The sequence below is a fragment of the Myxine glutinosa genome, chromosome 5 (genome assembly GCF_964187855.1).
Source record: "Myxine glutinosa chromosome 5, kmMyxGlut1.1, whole genome shotgun sequence".
Classification (NCBI taxonomy): Eukaryota; Metazoa; Chordata; class Myxini; order Myxiniformes; family Myxinidae; genus Myxine; species Myxine glutinosa.
This window is the reverse complement of record NC_136265.1, coordinates 44525350-44546464: the sequence shown is the minus strand read 5'-3', so window position 1 is coordinate 44546464 and position 21115 is coordinate 44525350. Positions and strand designations below refer to the sequence as shown.

The 21115-nt window shown below is 44.0% G+C and overlaps 1 protein-coding gene across 7 annotated transcripts; it reads right to left on the bottom strand.

Annotated features, from left to right (window-relative positions):
* Nucleotides 1-3573: 3573 nt before the first annotated feature.
* LOC137427584 (uncharacterized) lies at nucleotides 3574-20066 on the bottom strand. 7 transcript variants are annotated; one of them, XM_078777996.1, is made up of 6 exons: nucleotides 20017-20066; nucleotides 13644-13779; nucleotides 12805-13010; nucleotides 10850-10939; nucleotides 9262-9387; nucleotides 3574-7222 (listed from the first exon to the last, which is right to left on the bottom strand). In XM_078777996.1, the coding sequence occupies exons 4-6, from the start codon at nucleotides 10932-10934 to the stop codon at nucleotides 5124-5126; spliced, it is 2310 nt and encodes a 769-aa protein (XP_078634122.1). In that variant the 5' UTR covers nucleotides 10935-10939; nucleotides 12805-13010; nucleotides 13644-13779; nucleotides 20017-20066; the 3' UTR covers nucleotides 3574-5123. The 7 variants fall into 7 exon arrangements, with proteins under 7 accessions (XP_078634122.1, XP_078634121.1, XP_078634120.1 ...); XM_078777995.1 differs by lacking the exon at nucleotides 13644-13779; XM_078777994.1 differs by lacking the exon at nucleotides 13644-13779 and having other exon boundaries at nucleotides 19530-20043.
* Between the last annotated feature and the right edge of the window lie 1049 nt (nucleotides 20067-21115).

The following is a 21115-nucleotide window of genomic DNA, read 5'->3' as shown; positions in this document are numbered from 1 at the left end:
TCAAACGGAAGGTTTAGTTTACATTACCACAACTTTGTATCACAATGTTATAGTAAAACATTCACATGTCAATAAAAAACTGGACATTAAGCTTTTGTTTTGCTTTATTTTGTGTGCAAAGTCAGGGCTCCCAGAACAGAACAAATGGAACCAGAGAAAGAGAAGGAGAGCACTAAGCCACAAATAGCAGGGCTTAAGGATAAAATAGAGGGAGACTTAGGCGAATAAGGGATGTTGGGAGGAAAGAGGGGAAGGAGAGGACTCAGAGTGGCCAAGATGGATAAGGGCGCAAACTCTCAGGAAGGAAAATCTTGGAGATTTGGAAGCAGATGGTCTGCGAATCATCCTGTTGATCCCCCCTCCATCCAACACCACCATCATCATCACATCATAAAATGTCAATAAAAACACGGTTCCCTCATTTATTTATTTTAATCATCGTTCTTAAACATTATTACCACTCCCCCCTGTGTAATTCGGTCTGACCCGGGAACATAACCTCTTTTCCCCAGTAAAACAAACAGGTTTCTATATACAGTATTCCCAAAGGCTGTGTCCGTCAGGTTTTCCAGGAACGTAACCCTCATGGATACGGAGGACCAGGTGTACATCTTACTATAATTCACCAAATGTCCGTCCGTCTGTTCGAAGGTACCGCAAAAACGGCTGAACCGATCGCAACGATATTTTGGGTGGGTAATCCTGGGATCTCCTGGAGTAAAATAGGCTATATTGTTTTTCCAATTTCAGCTTTGGCCTCAAGCATTTTCAGGTTTGGACTCCCGCATAACGTTATTTTCCTGGGTGCCGCACAAACGGCTGCACCGATCGCTGCACGGACTCGATCGGACTCGGTGACCTCAGACAAAGACCTTTCATAAGGACACGGGTTGAATCCCTGCTTGGGAGAATTCTAACCCATTTCAACTGAAGGAAACACGTATCGGGAGTACATACGACATAGCGATTGTGAACACGATTATCGATCACGATTCACGATCATAGTGTATCGATCACTGTGGGAAATTTGGTGAATTATAGTAAGATTGTTTAGATTTTGATGATTTGCGTGTGATATGATTTAACTGATGTTGATTTGAATCATTTAAAATAAAAAAAGCCTTCAATTTCTGATATTTTACCTTTTCATTTGGGCCTCCCAATTGAAGCCCCGCCCGCAGGGCGGCGGGTACTGTTGTGGGCGTTGAATCCCTGCTTGAGAGAATTCCAGCCCCCTCGCCGCCATCACGTCGCCGCCATCACAAATATTCTAAAATTGACGAAGAATTATTTTTTAGAAATCTCGCGGCCGTAGGGGATAGTTTTTCACGGCCGGAAATATCCAAAGTTGAGACGGAATTCACCGAATTAATCAAGAAGTAAATTTTATCAATTTTAATCTCATCCAGAATGCAAATGGTGTCATTTTAGGTCTGAATTTGCGAAATTTTGTGAGCTGACCAATCAGCGATCAGCTTAGGTCAGCCAATCAGCACCATCGACACGGTTTGATTAACGACAGTCACACATTGCCTTTGAACCGGCACTATCGTCTGACCTGTCGGCACTGATCTTACTGCAAGCTAACTTCTTCTGGTGGGGGAAGCCGCAGTGCCCAGAGAGAACCAGTCCTGACAGTGACTGAAGTTAGAAGACTACACACATACTGTGAAAACGTATGTTAAGCCCAGTTAAAATTTCTTAAAATAGGCCTTAAGCTAGCACATCGTATAGTTACTTCCTTAAGCTTCTTGTGACATTTATTGTATGTAGGTATTGGGGAGGACTGTCTGCTCTTCTCTTTCACCAAGTCTTACCAGGTACGGTACCTACTACACCTACCTACTACCAACTACCTAACCTACTGATGCCATAGTGATGGGTAAAATAGTGGCAAGAGGCTTTGGCTTCGCCGGCTCATTGCGGCTTTGCAGTCGGGTACGAGTAGCCGGTGTTGTGAATGAACGCGTACGTATTATGTTGAAAAACCAGATTATGCTGGATCCCTTGAGAATTTCGAAGCTTTGACGCACCAAATCGCTCAATTGAGGCCGCCATCTTGCGGATGCGGAAGTATACATAACAAATTGAAAAAAGTTCAATAGGAGTTTGTTTCACCCGTCTTTGTTTGATTCACAATCTTATGCACCTCTAATTTGTAATTAAAATACTTTAAGACCAACCTCGGCCCGCACGGGCCTGGTTATCTTAAACGAAAATCGTCACCAAACACCGGAACCAATGAGATTCGAGCACTTGAAAAAATACTTCAAAAAAGCTTATTACGCGTTTCGGAAGCTGAAAACGGCGTCAAATATTCTAAAATTGACGAAGAATTATTTTTTAGAAATCTCGCGGCCGTAGGGGATAGTTTTTCACGGCCGGAAATATCCGAAGTTGAGACGGAATTCAACGAATTAATCAAGAAGTAAATTTTATCAATTTAAATCTCATCCATAATGCAAATGGTGTCATTTTAGGTCTGAATTTGCGAAATTTTGTGAGCTGACCAATCAGCGATCAGCTTAGGACAGCCAATCAGCGCCATCGACACGGTTTGATTAACAACAGTCACACATTGCCGTTGAAACAGCGCTATCGTCTGATCTGTCGGCACTGATCTTACTGCAAGCTAACTTCTTCTGGTGGAGGAAGCCGCAGTGCCCGGAGAGAACCAGTCCTGACAGCGACTGAAGTTAGAAGACTACACACATACTGTGAAAACGTATATTAAGCCCAGTTAAAATTTCTTAAAATAGGCCCTAAGCTAGCACATCGTATAGTTACTTCCTTAAGCTTCTTGTGACATTTATTGTATGTAGGTATTGGGGAGGACTGTCTGCTCTTCTCTTTTACCAAGTCTTACCAGGTACGGTACCTACTACACCGACCTACTACCAACTACCTAACCCACTGATGCCATCGTGATGGGTAAAATAGTGGCAAGAGGCTTTGGCTTCGCCGGCTCATTGCGGCTTTGCAGTCGGGTACTAGTAAACCAAATGTCCAGTGCGAGTCACATCAACTCTGAGTCGTTCACAAAATGGCTGAAAGGAGCGCGTCATTTCCGGATCTGAGACGTGAGCATATCGGAGTATTGGAACCTCAAAATTATCGTATTTTCAGAAACATTACAGTATATTGTCAATTTTCAAGCACAATAATGATAATAGCAATAATTTTAAATAATGTCATGGGAAAAATATAAAATATCGCGAGATTGTGAATGGAATTTCTCGCCGTGATTTCAAATTGACGGTTTCACTCCACTTGTTAGAAAGAAATACTGATTGATACTTTATCAAATAAGGCAATTCTGTGTCTGGAAATCGTAGAGAAAAAATCTACACAATTTTATGACTGGGGGGTGTGGGCCCTCCATCGACAGCACCCTGAACCACCTCCGAGATACCTGCTCCACCGAATCCTGAGGAGACCTTTCTGGTGCTTTGGGGTAAGGTTGAGGAATTGAAGTCACGTTTTACATTAGCTGGAAATTTATGCAGGTCCCTGTTTTTTGCAAGCAACGCTGCAACGGATATACTCGGAAATAAATAGAACACTCAGGGTCCATTCAAAATTCCTTTGTTACTTTAATCTTTCCTTTTCCAACATGTAATGCAGTACGGTTTTTGAAAGAATTGGTGGATTCATTCATCCACTTGCACAAAATCTTCAACTCATTATCCTAATGTAAAACTATAAACATCAAGCCAATATAGCATAGAAACATAAACATACAAATCGAAAGACCTAATTCTATATAAAAGGAACAAAAACAACTCCACGATAACAAGGTTTCGCTCAAGATGAATTGCCACTTCATGCATTACTTGGTGCGAGCGCTTTCTGTAATCTGTAACCTTAATCCGGAGTGGGAATCGAACAATCCAGCAGCACACTCCAGAGAGAGAACGGAGAGCTTTGAGGATTGGAAAACAAAGAAAGCACAAACACAAACGAATCATTTTTTCACTGCGCATCTAACTATGTGCAGTGTTCGAAAGCAATCGGTCCTGTACACCTCGGCTACTCAATAACTCCCATGTAGACACGTAACAACAACAATGGCAATGGAGACGTCGCTCGATTATAAGCCGCACAGACATCATATGTCACACAATTAATACTCGTTTTTCCAATTGCAAAATACAATATTTCGTACACACCTTCGTTGCAAAGGTAACTGTGAATTGTAAAAGAAAGACGAGCTCTCAAGAACCTTGGAAATTTCTCACCTTTCTGCAAGATATGCAACTTTGGAACAGCTGTACCAATCTTCCTGAAATTGATGAGCCTGGTGCAGAGCTAATGGCCGCATTACTTTTCCAAGCCATCGGTACATTATAATTAGGGAAAGCTAGTGTTCAACAACCTCCCTAATGGCTTTGCGACAACTCGCAAGGCTGGCAGGACGGCCGAGAGGTACGCACACTCGCCTCTGATCCGTCAAGCCTGGCTTTGAATCTCGACCCGGCTACAGTATCCTAGGGCAAGGCATCAATGTGTGTGCCGTTGCTTTGAAGAACGATAAACTGGGAGTCCCGTCTGCCGGCATCAGTTGTTGGACCTTAAAGATCCAACTCCGTCCTTCTCAAAGAATAGGCCGGCACCCTGAATAAATTACAAATTGCTGCTCTAACCTAGAGGGTGTTGCATCAGCCCCACAGCCTTATGCTGCCCGAGTATGAAAGAAGACAACTCAGAAATGTTTATAACCTCTGTAAATGCACAAGGATACCGACCATAAACTGGGAGTCCCATCTGCCGTCATCAGTTGTTGGACCTTAAAGATCCAACCCCGTCCTTCTTGAAGAATAGGCCAGCACCCTGAAGAAATTACAAATTCCTGCTCTAACCTAGAGGGTGTTGCATCAGCCCCGCAGCCTTGTGCTGCCCGAGTATGAAAGAAGACAACTCAGAAATGTTTATAACCCCTGTAAAAGCATTAGGATACCAAGCAAGTGTTTACCATGGTTAAGTATTGTAATTTTCAGTTGTTTTTTCCCCAAATATGACATGCTTTTCAGTTATGTCATAAATATGGAACAAGCACGAATTCTCGTTGAATTAAAACGAAAATGAAAAGCCACAGCTACTTGTATAACAGGACTCACAAAATCTTAGCTGCACTCATTCTCTTCATCGAGCTTCTGACGTGACATTGCGCGTAAAATTCTGCTGTGGATCTTTCTGTGCGTTACGAGGTCAGATTTGCGGCTAAATCCCGACGCACACACTTCGCATTCAAAAGGCACCGCGTTGGAATGGCAAACCTGATGCATCTTGAGAGCAGATTTACGAGAAAATCTTTTGCCGCATTCGGCACATTCAAACGGCCTTTCACCGGTGTGGGACCGAATGTGCTCCACTAGGACAGAATGACTGTTGAATGCCTTATCACATTCCTGACACTTGTAAGGCCTTTCACCTGTGTGCAATCTTTGGTGGATCACCAGGCAAGAGTTCTTATTGAAAGCTTTACCGCATTCCTCACACTTGAACGGCCTTATGCCTGCATGCAACTTCTGATGGACGACCAAGTCCGCTTTCCATCGGAATGCCTTACCGCATTCTGCACAAAGGTGAGGCCTTGCTTGTTCGCCAACAATGTGACACTTGAGGTGCTGTGTAAGGCTCGACTTGCGCAAAAAACCCTTCCCGCAGTCTTGACACTCAAAAGGCCTTTCGCGTTGACTCATGTGCGTCATGCGATGACATACAAGATGGGATTTCCTCGTGAAAGCCTTTCCACACTCACTGCATGCAAAGGGTCTTTCACCTGTATGACACCGTATATGCATCAGTAGGCCCGATTTCTGGTGAAAGGCCTTGTCACATTCCTCACACTTGTAAGGCCTTTCACCGGTATGATACCGCATGTGAGTAAGCAAGCTCGATTTATTCAGAAAATCTTTATCACATTGTTCGCATTTGTAAAGCATTTCTTCTTTGTACTGCCTCATGTGCACGTCCAAACTCGACTTGCTTGGAAAGGCCTTGCCACATTCCGTGCAATTGTAGGACCTGGTTCTGTGCTCAATTGTGTGCCGCTTGGAGTGTTTCTTGAGATTGAACTTCCGTGCAAAACCCTTCCTGCATTCCTTACACTCAAAGGGCTTTTTACCGTCATGGTTCTTCATATGAATCAAAAGATGAGTTTCATGTACAAAACCTTGCCCACACACTCTGCAGGTATATGGTAGTTCACCAGTATGACACCGACTGTGAGCCAAGAGATCTGACTTTTGGTGATATGCTTTACCACATTCCTCACACTTATAAGGCCGTTCCCCTGTGTGGTACCGGCAGTGATTATTTAGGCTCGATTGATTCAGCAACACCTTGCCGCATTCGTCGCACTCGTAAAGTCTATCTTGCGAATGAAACCGAAAGTGTGCCACCAAGCTCGACTGGTTTAGGAATGTCTTGCTGCATTCTGTGCACTCGTACGATCTGGAACGGTCGTCGATGTGGCTTTCAAGGTGTTTTTTGAGGTTGTATTTGCGTGCGAAACCCTTTCCACATTCACTGCACTGAAAGAGACCTTTGCCCTCATGGTCCTTCGTGTGAGCTATGAGGTCCGATTCATCATCAGAGGTGTCCCTAAAGTCGTTGCATTCAAATGCATTTCCTACGGTGTGGCAGCGAGTGTGCGTGAACAACCCCGACTTCTGATGAAAGGCTTTGCCGCATTCCTTGCACTCGTAAGGCCTTTCACCCGTGTGGTACTCCAAGTGCGCCTTCAGTGTCGATTCATTCAGAAAGGTCTTACTGCAGTCCGTACATTTATATGGCCTGGCCGTGAAGTCATCGGTATGATTTTCAACATGAAGTTTGAGGCTGTTTTTGTGCAAAAAACACTTTCCCCACTCTTCACACTCGAAACGTTTTTTCCTAGAGTGGCTCTTCATGGGAGTTACAAGATCAGATCCACTTTTACAACTCTTGCTGCTTTCCTTGCACTCACAGGATATGTTCGTCTTCTTGGTCGACAAATGGGTGTCGCTCTGACGATCCTCTTCGGTGCAAAAATTGAATTTTTTCATCCCAGCCCGATTGGCTTCATCCACAAGCACCATTACAGTCTGAATCTGCTTCCTCCCCACAGGGTTGCAAAAGGTGTGGCAGTCTTGGAAATCGTCGTCGATGCCATTTGAAGGCTTTTCCGACACAGGGCTTGTGCTGCCATTTTCTGGGCAGTCTAACCGCACTTCAAACTCTGCGTTTACAATGCACACTCACATGGTTATGCAAGTACATAATTATAATTAACAAAGGTGCAGTATGTGACAGGTTTTCAATTTTAAAAATGACATAAATATTTATGAACATTCCTGAGTGCCACTGCCTAAAAAAAAAATGTCTCAAATCATCTTAATTACTCTTTGCAACCATCAACGAGAAGGAAGTTGATGGCGTGCCATCGGAAATCCCCACGCTTCCCACCCAAAGCAAAAGTTGAAAGATGTCAAAAAGTTCCACCAACAATGACTCGATATAAAATTTTAAGTTAACAAACACCTTTCCCCGTTCTGACTGACTCCAAGTCCCCACCCTCTGGGGCATGAAACTGGGGTCAAATCTTTTTTTTTTTTAAACCAGTTACTTAATTCATGTGTCTCCCAATGTTGATTGCAAACACAAAGTTTCATTAAAAACATTTATTTTGGTATTTGACCTTTTGACCCTACCCCAGGGGGCGGGGCCAAAAATGATACTACTTTTGCACCTTCGTGCCATGTGGTGATCAAAACGACCAAGCTTGGTGAATTTCTGCACAACCGTTTAGGAGTAGATAGACGGGACAGACGGGATAGACAGACAAACAGGTCTGTATGAGCTGATTAAAATATCCTCCTGTTTTTTTCAAAAAGTGTGGGGATAATCATGGAAAAGTGTGAGGTTTTGGTGCAAAGGTTGCACCCGTCCCATTGAGCCATCTAATCTGGGATAGATTCCCAACTATAAACTGGATTGGTGCTTCGCAGGCAGGGCTTTGCATTACAAAGTGAGCTGTCCCTCGGATGGACATTCAACTGGTTGTCCCATCTGTGGGCATTAGTTGGTAGACATTAAAGGTCTCACAGTGTCTTTTGCCTAGGGTAGACACTACAAATGTCTTTGGCTTTCAATTTTAATATAACATGTCTTTCAATTCCGACAAATGTCACACTCTCTCCGACAAAAGACCTTGTTTCTCCAAAAAGAACACCTGGAAAACCCTCCCATCTACTTTCTCAGCAATCCTCTCGAAGACGTTCTGTCACTCGAGCTTTTGGGTCTCACTATCTGCCATGATCTTTCCTGGGAAAACCACGTTTCCAAGTTGGCCTCTAAATCCAGTCAACTGGGCATCCTCCGTTGTGTGAAGTCCTTCCTTGGCACACCTGAGCTCCTCACCACATACAAGGCTTTCATCCGCAGCTTGATGGAGTACTGCTCTCCCCTCTGGGCTGGTGCTCCTGCCTCACACCTTGCTCAGCTTCATGCTGTAGAAGCCAAATCTTATAGAATCATTGGTATCTCCTGTGCTGAAGCTGAAGATTCTGAGGGCCTTTCACTATCTCACCATAGACAGGTTGGTGGTCTTTCTGCCTTCTATCGACTCCTCTCTGGCCTATCTCCCCCTTCTCTGTCCCCCAAATATTCCTGCAAGATCGACAATGTCTGCCAGTAACACTCGTCTTGTGAAATTGCCAAAATCAAGACTCTCTGCTCACCTTCACTCTTTCATTCGTCTTTTCTACCGCCTCTGGAACAAACTCCCACACTCTCTTCAATCCCACTCCTCCCTCCAGGTCTTCAAAGCAGCTGTTCACCACCATCTTTTTATCTTCCCCCATCCAAAACCTTGATCTTTTCTACCCCCGTTCTGGTTTGTGAAAGATTTGCGTTAAAAAAAAAACAACCGCACACAAGGAGGTTGGAATAATTGGGGCTGTATAGACTATAGACTATAGAGAAAGTATAGACTATAGAGAAACTGTCATATTTGTAAAAATATTAGTACAATATTAGGTAAGTGAAGTTCAAAAGACACAAGGCTAAATTTGACGTTTATATCCTTCATTTATTGTATTGAATTATCATCTGCATGCTAGTTGCTAAAGCGAGGGCAAATACATAACATCCAAATGATTGCAGAAGAGATAGCCAGCTAAATATCCCATTAAAAGTACAATAGCACTCCAATGCCTCAAAAGCTTCAATTGGTCAATAACGACAAAGATACAAATTAAGTAGATGAATATTTCTCACCAGATTGGACAGGGGAAATCATCTCATCCTCCTCCTGTTTAATAAAAGGCTGAAAGTCTTCCTCATAGCAGGGACTTGATACATCTTGATCATAAGTAGAACTTCCTGTCTCAACCTCCATGTCGTCTGCTGGGTGGTGAGGAGGTGAGGGGGAGACTCATCACACAGACAATACACAGAAGAAATTATAAAATGTCAGAATTTAATTTATTTTTAAAGTCGCACCCTTGTCCGAAGGAAGTGGTTCAGTTTGGCATTTTTAATATGTAGTAAGGAAAGACGAGAAACGAACTAAACCCATTAGAATTGCCTTTAGAACCCTTTATAATTACCCTTTAAACACTTTACAATTACTCTTTAGAACCCTTTAGAATGATCATTAGAACACTCCAGAATTACCTTTAGAACCTTCTGGAATCCTTTACAATTACCCTTTAGAACCCTTTAGAACTACCCATTTTAACCCTCTAGAATTACCCTTTAGAACCCTTTAGAATTAAACACGGTGGGTTGGAAAGTTTCTTCTTCAGTTTTGACGGATGGAAGGAAGCACATAGCCATATATTGAAGCGGCTTCACTGCTTAAAAAAAGAAAACCCAAGTACAATTAACAAATATAGCTCTGAGGTGGTGTACTCGCATCCCGTGAAATGGGGCAAAGAGTGGGCAATCGATCGCTTTAGTGAAAAATCAATGTAGGAACCAACAGCACAGACCATTCCAAACCAGTCGCTCGACACTTCAATCTTCTCAGACATTTGTTCAGCCACAAGGCAGTCTCCATTATCGTTCCCCATTTCAACACCATGGGTAGTTGACCGTGGTGTGATGGTACTTTCCAATTACAAACAAATTCTGTGCTCTGCCCCTCCCTCCCCCCTTCTTCGAGCTTCTCCAGGGCACACATGGTCGACTAGTAACCCACTTCTGGTGAAATTCCGAAATTACAGGCTCACTGCCCACCTCTACTCATTTGTTGCTCTTTTCTCTAACCTACAGAATCAACTTCCTAAGTACTTGTATGTTCAATCTCTTTCTTCCCTCCAGAGATTCAAGTTGGCTGTTCAACTCCTGCTCAGGTCATCCCTCACCAATACCTATGATCTTTTCTACAATCGGGAACCCTTCCCACCCCTCCCCCCTCCCAAGCGCCCCACCCTCATTAACTTTTCAAAGTCTTGAAATTAAAACTTGCCAAATGACAATACCAGGCCATTATCCGAGTTCCCACATTGTGCATCAGAGAGAATCACCTTTCATCCAAAACAATGAATGTCAGCAATCTAGTGGAAGCAATACAAATTCCCCGATATTCCAACATTATAAAAGTGTTTATGAAATGAAGATTTAATGTTGAGAGTAAAATTTCAAAACGAGGTAAAGTTTGTGAATACAGCCACGAGATCTAACTATCGGCACTATGATGATGATGATGGGTCTGTACTTGAACCTTGCGCATCCTTTCTCGGGCATCAGTGCTGCCGAATCAGGTCTCACGGTAAGGGAAGAAACCGGGTTGCTTGCCATTGCCTTCCCAGATCAGCACTCGTATTTTAAAGACAAACTTGTTCGCAAGAAACTTGCTTACCTTGCCCATTTTCTTTTAACGCAAATTCTTCCTCAATCCCAGCCTTCATCACATCTGCTTCACAGTCTGTGTTGTCACTTTCCATCGTATCTGCAAAGACAAAAGATGCTCTCAAGCCATTCACACAAGACTTTCTTTTTAAGAGAACCCTGTAAACAAAATGTTTGCGAACTTCCATTATTATCCCGCACACGCGAAGCAAAAAGCGGAGTTGTGCAATTGGTTCATGTCTGTCCGTCTCTCCGTTCATATGTTCACAAACGTCAGTTTATGGTCGAGGAACAACTTGATTTGAAATCGATGCTATATATTTTGAACAAAATCGGAACATTAATTTGAAAACAAACCTGCTGTTTGACAGTACTTTGACTATGAATTCGTCCCGATCGCACATGCACAGAGAGGTGAGAGATAATATTTTACTCCGACTGCCTGTCTGACAGTCAAACAAAACTGAAAATCATTCCAAATAGGAAACTTACTGTTTTTAAGGAGTTTTAAAGGACGCAAACAACAGGCACGAATAACTAATGTAATGTGTTCCATAGGGTGGTATATTAGCCACTGCGTCAACGGCGGTTAACTTCCGGAATACATTATTATTGGTTCACGAGTTATCAAGTGACCACTATATTCGTCATGTGTGTGCGTCTGTCTGTGTGTCTGTCTGTCTGTCCGCAGCATAACTACCCGATGATATCATCCGATCTTGATGAAACTTGGGTGGGAGGTTGATGTCATGATCAAGTTGTGTCCTGCCTAGAGTGGACGTATTGCGCCCATTGTGGGCGGAACCACGCCGGAAAAAGATGTCTTTTTCGGGGGTAATCGAGTTCAAGCTACATCCTCTCCGAGGGGTTTGGTGGAATCTGACAGGGGTTTCGATATTTGGTTAGGCCAATGTCATGTGTCTAGCCCCACAGAGCTCGATTTTTCATTTTCGCCCCAAGGTCAAGGTCACAAGGTCACGAAATTTAGAAAAGTCGATTTTTGATGGTTTTATTACATTATTCGCTTCCTGATAGGGTGAAATGTTGTACATGATCTTATATGATCACATACATCATGAAATACATGTTTTCCAACAAATTTCAGAATCCTCGACCTTTGACCTTTGAAGGTCACAAAGGTCAAAGTTTCAAAGTTGTCGGAATCGAACCAAATTTTCGGTATTGTGTAGCTAACTAACATCATAACTGATTATACATTATTTTCTATCTCATTTCAAGGTCAGTAACCTTCGTTTTGACATTTCCGGGCCTGGCCTGTCCGGGCCTGTTTCGGTTATAGTCCGTCCTTTGTCATTGAATACCGCTCGCTCGTGAACCATCGTCGTCTCCTGACTTGTTATTATTATTATTATTATTATTATTATTATTATTATTATTATTATTATTATTATTATTATTATTATTATTATTATTATTATTATTATTATTATTATTATTATTATTATTATTATTATTATTATTATTATTATTATTATTATTATTATTATTATTATTATTATTATTATTATTATTATTATTATTATTATTATTATTATTATTATTATTATTATTATTATTATTATTATTATTATTATTATTATTATTATTATTATTATTATTATTATTATTTTATTCCAGGTGAGGAGCCTGGTGTTGGCTTAGTGGTTAGGGTGCCGGCTTGGGATCCTAGGATCCTGGGTTCGAATCCTGGTCGATCGCTGAATTAACGCCAGGGGGTTGACTCAGCCTGTCATCCTTCCGAGGTCGGATAATTGAGTACCAGTTCACTGGTAATTCCCTGTGTGTCGCAATCTGCCCCAGAATGCTCGACAAGCATGAGCATAACCCCTTAGCAGCAATGTTGATTGGGGCATGTTTCTTTATTTTGTGTGTGCAAGAAAAGGATTGTTACCCAAAATGGCTCACAACACTGCTAAAAGAAGCCGACAATACTTGGAAAAGTACCTGAGAGAAAGAAGCGTGCCTCTGCATAAAAGAAAGTTGGAGAAATTTCTCAGTTCGCTGAAAGGGAAGATCCTGCAGCTGCTCGTACTTCAAAACCTCCCGACGACATGGGCCATTGAAAGGCCCAAAGGATCATAGACGGGCGTGTTCCACCAAAACCCCAATCATGATCAGTGAATTGACTTCAAACCTTGCGAGAGTCCCTTCTGTGAACATAGCACGCTTGGTTAATTATTGAATGGATATCTGCAATTGGAAAGACAATGCAATGCTGTGCGTCATTACCAACAGAGCAAAGCTACCAACTCTTCAACAAAGTAAAGCCCTATGACGTGAATATACACAAATATTGTGCCAGATATTATTCATGTAGGAGCGAGATGTATCACCCTGAGAGAGGCACCATATTTAGTTTGGGTCCTTCTCAACAGTGATGGGAAAATCATGTATGGGCTTGTGGGTGCGCAGGGTAAATGATGATATTTGCTATTAATCGTGGAGAGAGAGAGAGAGAGAGAGAGAGAGAGAGAGAGAGAGAGAGAGAGAGAGAGAGAGAGAGAGACAGAGAGAGAGACAGAGAGAGAGACAGAGAGAGAGAGAGACAGAGAGAGAGAGAGACAGAGAGAGAGAGAGACAGAGAGAGAGACAGAGAGAGAGAGACAGAGACAGAGACAGAGACAGAGAGAGAGAGAGAGGTGTATATAATGTGTCACGTATAATTTGTGTATAATCACATGTCAATGTGTGTATATTGTTAAGGCCACGGGTTTCAGGGCACAAGGGGGTTAGCCCGACACCGTTTACATGCATCACATGACCTTTCCAATCGGGGAACATACCCTCAGGCGGTGTTCCAATCTCATCATTGGATGGTAATTTGGGAGGCCAAGCTACAGCTGGATATCCGCCGGGGCTAATGCTAATGAGCCGATTAGGCAGGGAATAACCTCCCGCCTTCGCCAGATGCAAACAGTGCTGGATCAATGAAAGAAAGGACATCCATGAACAATTGGAAAGGAAAACATCAACAAACGGTTTATTTACAGGTATTTGTAAGGTACATGGATCATGCAGAATGTGGGGAGGGACGCGAGGGCTTTAATGATCGTGGGGAGGGGAGGATGCATGCAAGGGGGGACAATGGGGAAAGGTGGATTAACATGTACAAGCAGGGGGGACAATGGGGAAAGGTGGATTAACATGTCCAAGCAGGGGGGACAATGGGGAAAGGTGAATTAAAATGTGCAAGCAGGGGGGAACAATTGGGAAAGGTGAATTAAAATGTACAAGCAGGGGGGACAATGGGGAAAGGTGAATTAAAATGTACAAGCAGGGGGGACAATGGGGAAAGGTGAATTAAAATGTACAAGCAGGGGGGACAATTGGGAAAGGTGAATTAAAATGTACAAGCAGGGGGGAACAATTGGGAAAGGTGAATTAAAATGTACAAGCAGGGGGGACAATTCGGAAAGGTGAATTAAAATGTACAAGCAGGGGGGACAATGGGGAAAGGTGAATTAAAATGGACAAGCAGGGGGGACAATGGGGAAAGGTGAATTAAAATGTACAAGCAGGGGGGACAATGGGGAAAGGTGAATTAAAATGTACAAGTAGAGGGGACAATGGGGAAAGGTGAATTTAAATGTACAAGCCGGGGGGACAATGGGGAAAGGTGAATTTAAATGTACAAGCAGGGGGGACAATGGGGAAAGGTGAATTTAAATGTGCAAGCAGGGGGGACAATGGGGAAAGGTGAATTAAAATGTACAAGCCGGGGGGACAATGGGGAAAGGTGAATTTAAATGTACAAGCCAGGGGGACAATGGGGAAAGGTGAATTTAAATGTACAAGCAGGGGGGACAATGGGGAAAGGTGAATTTAAATGTACAAGCCGGGGGGACAATGGGGAAAGGTGAATTTAAATGTACAAGCAGGGGGGACAATGGGGAAAGGTGAATTTAAATGTGCAAGCAGGGGGGACAATGGGGAAAGGTGAATTAAAATGTACAAGCCGGGGGGACAATGGGGAAAGGTGAATTTAAATGTACAAGCAGTAGCTGACATGAAGTGCACAGCGAAACTTAGAAATAGCAAAGAAAAACGGACGAGAAGCAGAACTTTAACCTATGCCTTATGACTACAACTATGATTAAACAAAACAGGGCGCCACATCAGACATTCACGAAGGGGGGGGAGGAACGAACGTCAGAAGTGAAGGCCGTGTGGGGACTACGGCCTCCCGCTTACTGGACGGAACCAGTCGTGGTTCTGTAACCCAACGCTAATGGAGGAGGAGGGGAGTGAATGCGAGAAACCCTGGTGAGGTGTGAGGGCATAGCCGTGTTGTGTACGTGTTTTGGCCCCAATTTGGTCAGTGCTCCTCCAACCCAAGGCTCCCAACTCGAGTCGCTAACACAAGCAACACGCAGTCAAGGGGTGGTCACCAACACCAACACGGGCAGGCAAAGGCAGTAAGCAATCAGGAGAGGAGAGAGAGAGAGAGAGAGAGCCAGAGGGACAGAGCCAGAGAGAGAGGGACAGAGCCAGAGAGGGACAGAGCCAGAGAGGGACAGAGCCAGAGAGGGACAGAGTCAGAGAGAGAGAGAGAGAGGAACAGAGCCAGAGAGAGAGAGGGACAGAGCCAGAGAGAGAGACAGAGGGATAGAGAGCCAGAGAGAGGGACAGAGCCAGAGAGAGAGAGGGACAGAGCCAGAGAGAGGAACAGAGCCAGAGAAAGAGAGGGACAGAGCCAGAGAAAGAGAGGGACAGAGCCAGAGAAAGAGAGGGACAGAGCCAGAGAAAGAGAGGGACAGAGCCAGAGAAAGAGAGGCACAGAGCCAGAGAAAGAGAGGGACAGAGCCAGAGAGAGGGGGACAGAGCCAGAGACAGAGGGGGACAGAGCCAGAGAGAGAGGGGGACAGAGCCAGAGAGAGAGGGGGACAGAGCCAGAGAGAGAGAGGGACAGAGCCAGAGAGAGAGAGGGGACAGAGCCAGAGAGAGAGAGGGACAGACCCAGAGAGAGAGAGAGAGAGAGGGAGGGACAGAGCCAGAGAGAGAGGGACAGAGCCAGAGAGAGAGAGAGGGACAGAGCCAGAGAGAGAGAGGGACAGAGCCAGAGAGAGAGAGAGGGACAGGGCCAGAGAGAGAGAGAGAGGGACAGGGCCAGAGAGAGGGACAGAGCCAGAGAGAGGGACAGAGCCAGAGAGAGAGAGAGACAGAGGGATAGAGAGCCAGAGAGAGGGATAGAGAGCCAGAGGGATGGAGAGCCAGAGGGATGGAGAGCCAGATATAGAGACAGGGGGATAGAGAGCCAGAGGGATGGAGAGCCAGAGAGAGAGGGGGATAGAGAGCCAGAGAGGGATAGAGAGCCAGAGGGATGGAGAGCCAGAGAGAGAGAGACAGAGGGATGGAGAGCCAGAGAGAGAGACAGAGGGATAGAGAGCCAGAGGGATGGAGAGCCAGAGGGATGGAGAGCCAGAGAGAGAGAGACAGGGGGATGGAGAGACAGGGGGATGGAGAGCCAGAGAGAGAGACAGGGGGATGGAGAGCCAGAGAGAGAGACAGGGGGATGGAGAGCCAGAGGGATGGAGAGCCAGAGAGAGAGACAAAGAGAGAGACAAAGAGAGAGACAGAGGGATGGAGAGCCAGAGAGAGGGGGATAGAGCGCCAGAGAGAGAGAGACAGAGGGATAGAGAGCCAGAGAGAGAGAGAGAGGGATAGAGAGCCAGAGAGAAAGAGAGAGAGGGATCGAGAGAAAGAGAGAGAGGGATAGAGAGCCAGAGGCATAGAGAGAGGGACAGAGAGAAAGAGAGGAATGGAGAGCCAGAGAGAGAGAGGGATAGAGAGCCAGAGGGACAGAGGGACAGAGAGCCAGAGGGACAGAGAGCCAGAGAGAGAGAGACAGACAGAGGGATAGAGAGCCAGAGAGAAAGGGACAGAGAGAGGGACAGAGAGCCAGAGAGAGAGAGGGACAGAGAGCCAGAGAGAGGGACAGAGAGAGAGGGACAGAGAGCCAGAGAGAGAGAGGGACAGAGAGCCAGAGAGAGAGAGGGACAGAGAGCCAGAGAGAGAGAGAGGGACAGAGAGCCAGAGAGAGAGAGGGATATTGAGCCAGAGAGAGAGGGATATCGAGCCAGAGAGAGAGGGACAGAGAGCCAGAGAGAGAGGGGGATAGAGAGCCAGAGAGAGAGAGGGACAGAGACAGGGAGAGAGAGAGAGAGAGAGAGAGAGAGACAGAGAGAGAGACAGAGAGAGAGACAGAGAGAGAGGGCTTTCGTAAGGCCCTGGCGAGGCTGAGGACTGTTCTGGAAAGTTACTCGGGCTGCTGTAATTGGTGGGCCGTCGCGTCACCCTGCCCCCACCGGCCCTCCATAGCTGGATGCCGTCATTCGGTGCTTCCGGCCGGCGTACTGAATGGTTCTATCTTCAAGCACCACTGGGACGCTTGCCATCTACATTACAAGCACGGGCCATCCCGCCGCCTCCCAATGGCGTGCAGGGGTGAAAGGAGTGTCCAGACAGGTCGCTAATGGCCCATTAGCGCCTTCATCAAAATAGTGTGTGTAGTTTCAGAGAAGAAAGCAAATACCTATTTTGGGGGGCAACTTCATCCACAGACCCACATTGGGCCAATTCTTTTAATGCTGTGAACAAACATTGGTACATCACGCGTGGTGAAGGTTGTGGTGAAGTTTCATCGAAATTGTGTGTGTAGATTCTGAAAAGAAAGCAAATACCTATTTTGGGGGGCAGCCCACCCCCCCCCGCCCCTCCCCCACCCTCGTAGACTCCCAAAAGGGCAGATTTTTTTTAATGCCTGAACAAACTTTAGGCAACATACCAAATATCATTTGCGCCAAATTTGGTCATAATCCCATCAGTGGTTTCGGAGAAGAAGTTGCAAGTGTTTACGGACGGATGGACGGGTGGACAGAGACAGACGTCCTTATTTATATTTAAAAAAATTAACAAGACGTCATGCAGAGCACGAGACTTGCAAAATCCATCCCCCCCCCCCCCCACCCCCCAAGGAAAAAAAATTCCATTGATACAGCAAATTGTCCATTTCATCAAGATTAAAATTGACAATCTTGATCAAAGCTCGGGTCAATAGGAAGAAAAGCGACGATTTTTCGGATGAAAAATGATGATTTTGGAAGGTTGACCTTTGACCTTTTGACCTCAAAAATAGTTGGTTTCCTTATTTAGTGACTCAATGTGCAAATGCGATTCAATTTTCAAGTCAATCGGATGAAAATTGAGGATTTTTGAAATTTTGACCATGTTGACCTTTTGGCCTATGTTGACCTCAAAAATACTTGGTGATTGAATTCAGTGACCAGATATGCAAGTCCTCTTCAAATTTCAAATCAATCGGATGAAAATTGAGGATTTTAGAAATTTCGCAAAGTTGGTGACCTTTGGCCTATGTTGACCTTTTGACCCCAAAAACAATAGGCTGCTTGCTTTTGACAAACTCTACCATTTGGTGAAGTTTCGTAAAGATCGGTTGAAAATTGTGACCTGTAGGCCGGTGACAAACAGACAAACAAACAGACAAACAGACGAACAGACAAGAAGACGTCATGCGGAGCACAATACTTGCAAAATCCCCAAAAAAGTTTTCCATTTATACAGCAAATTGTCCATTTCATCAAGATTAAAATTGACGATCTTGATCAAAGCTTGGGTCAACAGGATGAAAAGTGACGATTTTTCAGATAAAAAATGATTTTGGAAGGTTGACCTTGAGTTGACCTTTTTGACCTCAAAAATAGTTAGTTTCCCTATTTAGTGACAATGTGCAAATGCTGTTCAATTTTCAAGTCAATTGGATAAAAATTGAAGATTTTTGAAACTTGGCCTATGTTGACCTTTTGGCCTATGTTGACCTCAATAATACTTGGTGGTTGAATTCAGTGACCAGATCTGCAAGTCCTCTTCAAATTTCAAGTCAATCGGATGAAAAGAGGATTTTAGAAATTTGGCTTATGTTGACCTTTTGGCCTATGTTGACCTCAAATATACTTGGTGGTTGAATTCATTGACCAGATATGCAAGTCCTTTTCAAATTTCAAGTCAATCGGATGAAAATTGAGGATTTTAGAAATTCAGCGAAGTTGGTGACCTATGGCCTATGTTGACCTTTTGACCCCAAAAACAATAGGCTTCTTGCTTTTGACGAACTACCATTTGGTGACGTTTCGTGAAGATCGGTTGAAAATTGTGACCTGTCGGCCGGTGACAGACAAACAGACAGACAGACAGAACCACAAACGCAACCGACCAATATACTTGAAAAATCTTCGATTTTGCAAGTAATAAAACGACCTTGTTGAGGTCGAGTAAGGGAATTCGTTTGCATTTGGGGACAGATGGTCGTGGCATTTTAACATTTTGCAGGTAACATGAATGACGTCACTCGGTTTAACCAATGAGATCGCCTCAACATCAACAGAGAAGAACCCACGCCAAGGTAAATGCCTTCGGTTTGAGCCAAAGTGCCCATTCACATCGGCTTACCTTATTCAGTCAGTTCTCAGGTGCGAAAGTTTGAATTTCCACCCACCTCATCTACTTTATCACGCACACGATAATCACTTATACCAAACCAAAATGAATCCATGCCGGATGTTTTCCAGATCTTCGAGAGCAATCAAAAAAAAAAGCACGAATTTTAAAAAATAATTCCCAAAACACATACACCGCACAACACCGCAACTCACCCATTTATTGTGCCGAGTTGGTCGTGGCCAACATCCCTTGCTCTCCTCACAATGCAAAATGAAATAAATGAAAAATCTTTCATAATGAGTTGCCAAGCGCACAGAGGGATATTTAAAAAAAATAGAGGAAAAAAATAATACAAGCCAATTCAATTAGCGGGACAAGATCATTCACCGCTCAACATCGTGAACTATAAATGTCAAAACGAATCACGTGTTCAATTGAATTTGCGAATCGACGATGGAGTGAAAGTGGAATCGGTTTATTGGGTTTTATAAGATCCTCTTATCCGTATAACGCTAGGCCGAAAACTAACAGTAATACCTTCACTGTATTTCTTTAACGTCTGAGGAAAACCAACGGAACAGGTAATCTAACCGAAGCTCGAATAAACTGCCGCAGAGGAACCGAAAGTGGAAATAAAGCCGAGATCGAATTAGACACTTTACCCGAAAAATCGAAAATACACATCGGAAACGAGCCTACCGCACAAAACTGGTGGCCACGCCCTCCCGTCGCTCATACCTTTTATTTGTAGATGCGACGACATTTTCAGTTTATGAAATTATTACATAGGCCAGACTTAACAATAATTACCGAATGCATGACCCAAGATCCAACGTCCATTAATTTTTTTTTAAGCTCTGCTGCTAACTATACCGCCGTGGCAAACATAAACCGCATTGCTGGATTTGCTTGAGTGCTTAAGGCACTTGGCCAGCGCTGCACAAGAAACCTCGAGTGCTGCTCCATTGCAGCACCGGAGTATGATCCGGACGGAGTGTTGATGTGAAGGGGACTCAACTTGCCAGATTTGGCAGTCAAAATGCTTGACAAGGTTTCATCTCCAGGTGCTAAATAGTCCTTGCCTCCTTGACATTCGGTATATATGAGCTAGGACGAGGTGGCTGACATCCATTTTTAGTGTGAATCGTTCGCATTGTGATACAAGCATGAAATTCGGCAGTTATGCTCTTTAATAGGTACTCTTTAAATCCAGTGGATTAGACAACTCGAAATTAAACATGGCCATTTTTTTTTCAACATTACTTGGCTCATCTTGGTTTTTCAATATTCCTTGGCTCATCTTGGCTTTTCAATGTTCCTTGGCTCATCTTGGCTTTCAACATTCCTTGGCTCATCTTGGCTTTTTAATATTCCTTGGCTCGCTCTCAACAACATATTTTTCAACAGTCCATTTCCAATTTCAACATTCAACATTTTTCAACATTCAACATTCTTGGCTTTTCAACATTCCTTGGCTCTTAACATCATTTTTTTCAACATTCCTTGGCTCATCTTGGCTTTTTAACATTTCTTGGCTCATCTTGGCTTTTTAACATTCCTTGGCTCATCTTGGCTTTTCAACATTCCTTGGCTCATCTTGGCTTTTCAATATTTCTTGGGTCATCTTGGCTTTTCAACATTCCTTGGCTCATCTTGGCTTTTTAATATTCCTTGGCTCGCTCTCAACAACATATTTTTCAACAGTCCATTTCCAATTTCAACATTTTTCAACATTCAACATTCTTGGCTTTTCAACATTCCTTGGCTCTTAACATCATTTTTTTCAACATTCCTTGGC

What these genes read in the sequence shown, in the direction of transcription:
- LOC137427584 (XM_078777991.1), bottom strand. Translation starts at nt 10,934, where the DNA reads ATGGAAAGTGACAACACAGACTGTGAAGCAGATGTGATGAAGGCTGGG. An exon ending in GTTAAAAGAAAATGGGCAAG is followed by an intron (nt 9,391 to 10,849) that starts GTAAGCAAGTTT and finishes CTCACCACCCAG; the next exon opens with CAGACGACATGGAGGTTGAG. An exon ending in GATTTCCCCTGTCCAATCTG is followed by an intron (nt 7,223 to 9,261) that starts GTGAGAAATATT and finishes TTGTAAACGCAG; the next exon opens with AGTTTGAAGTGCGGTTAGAC.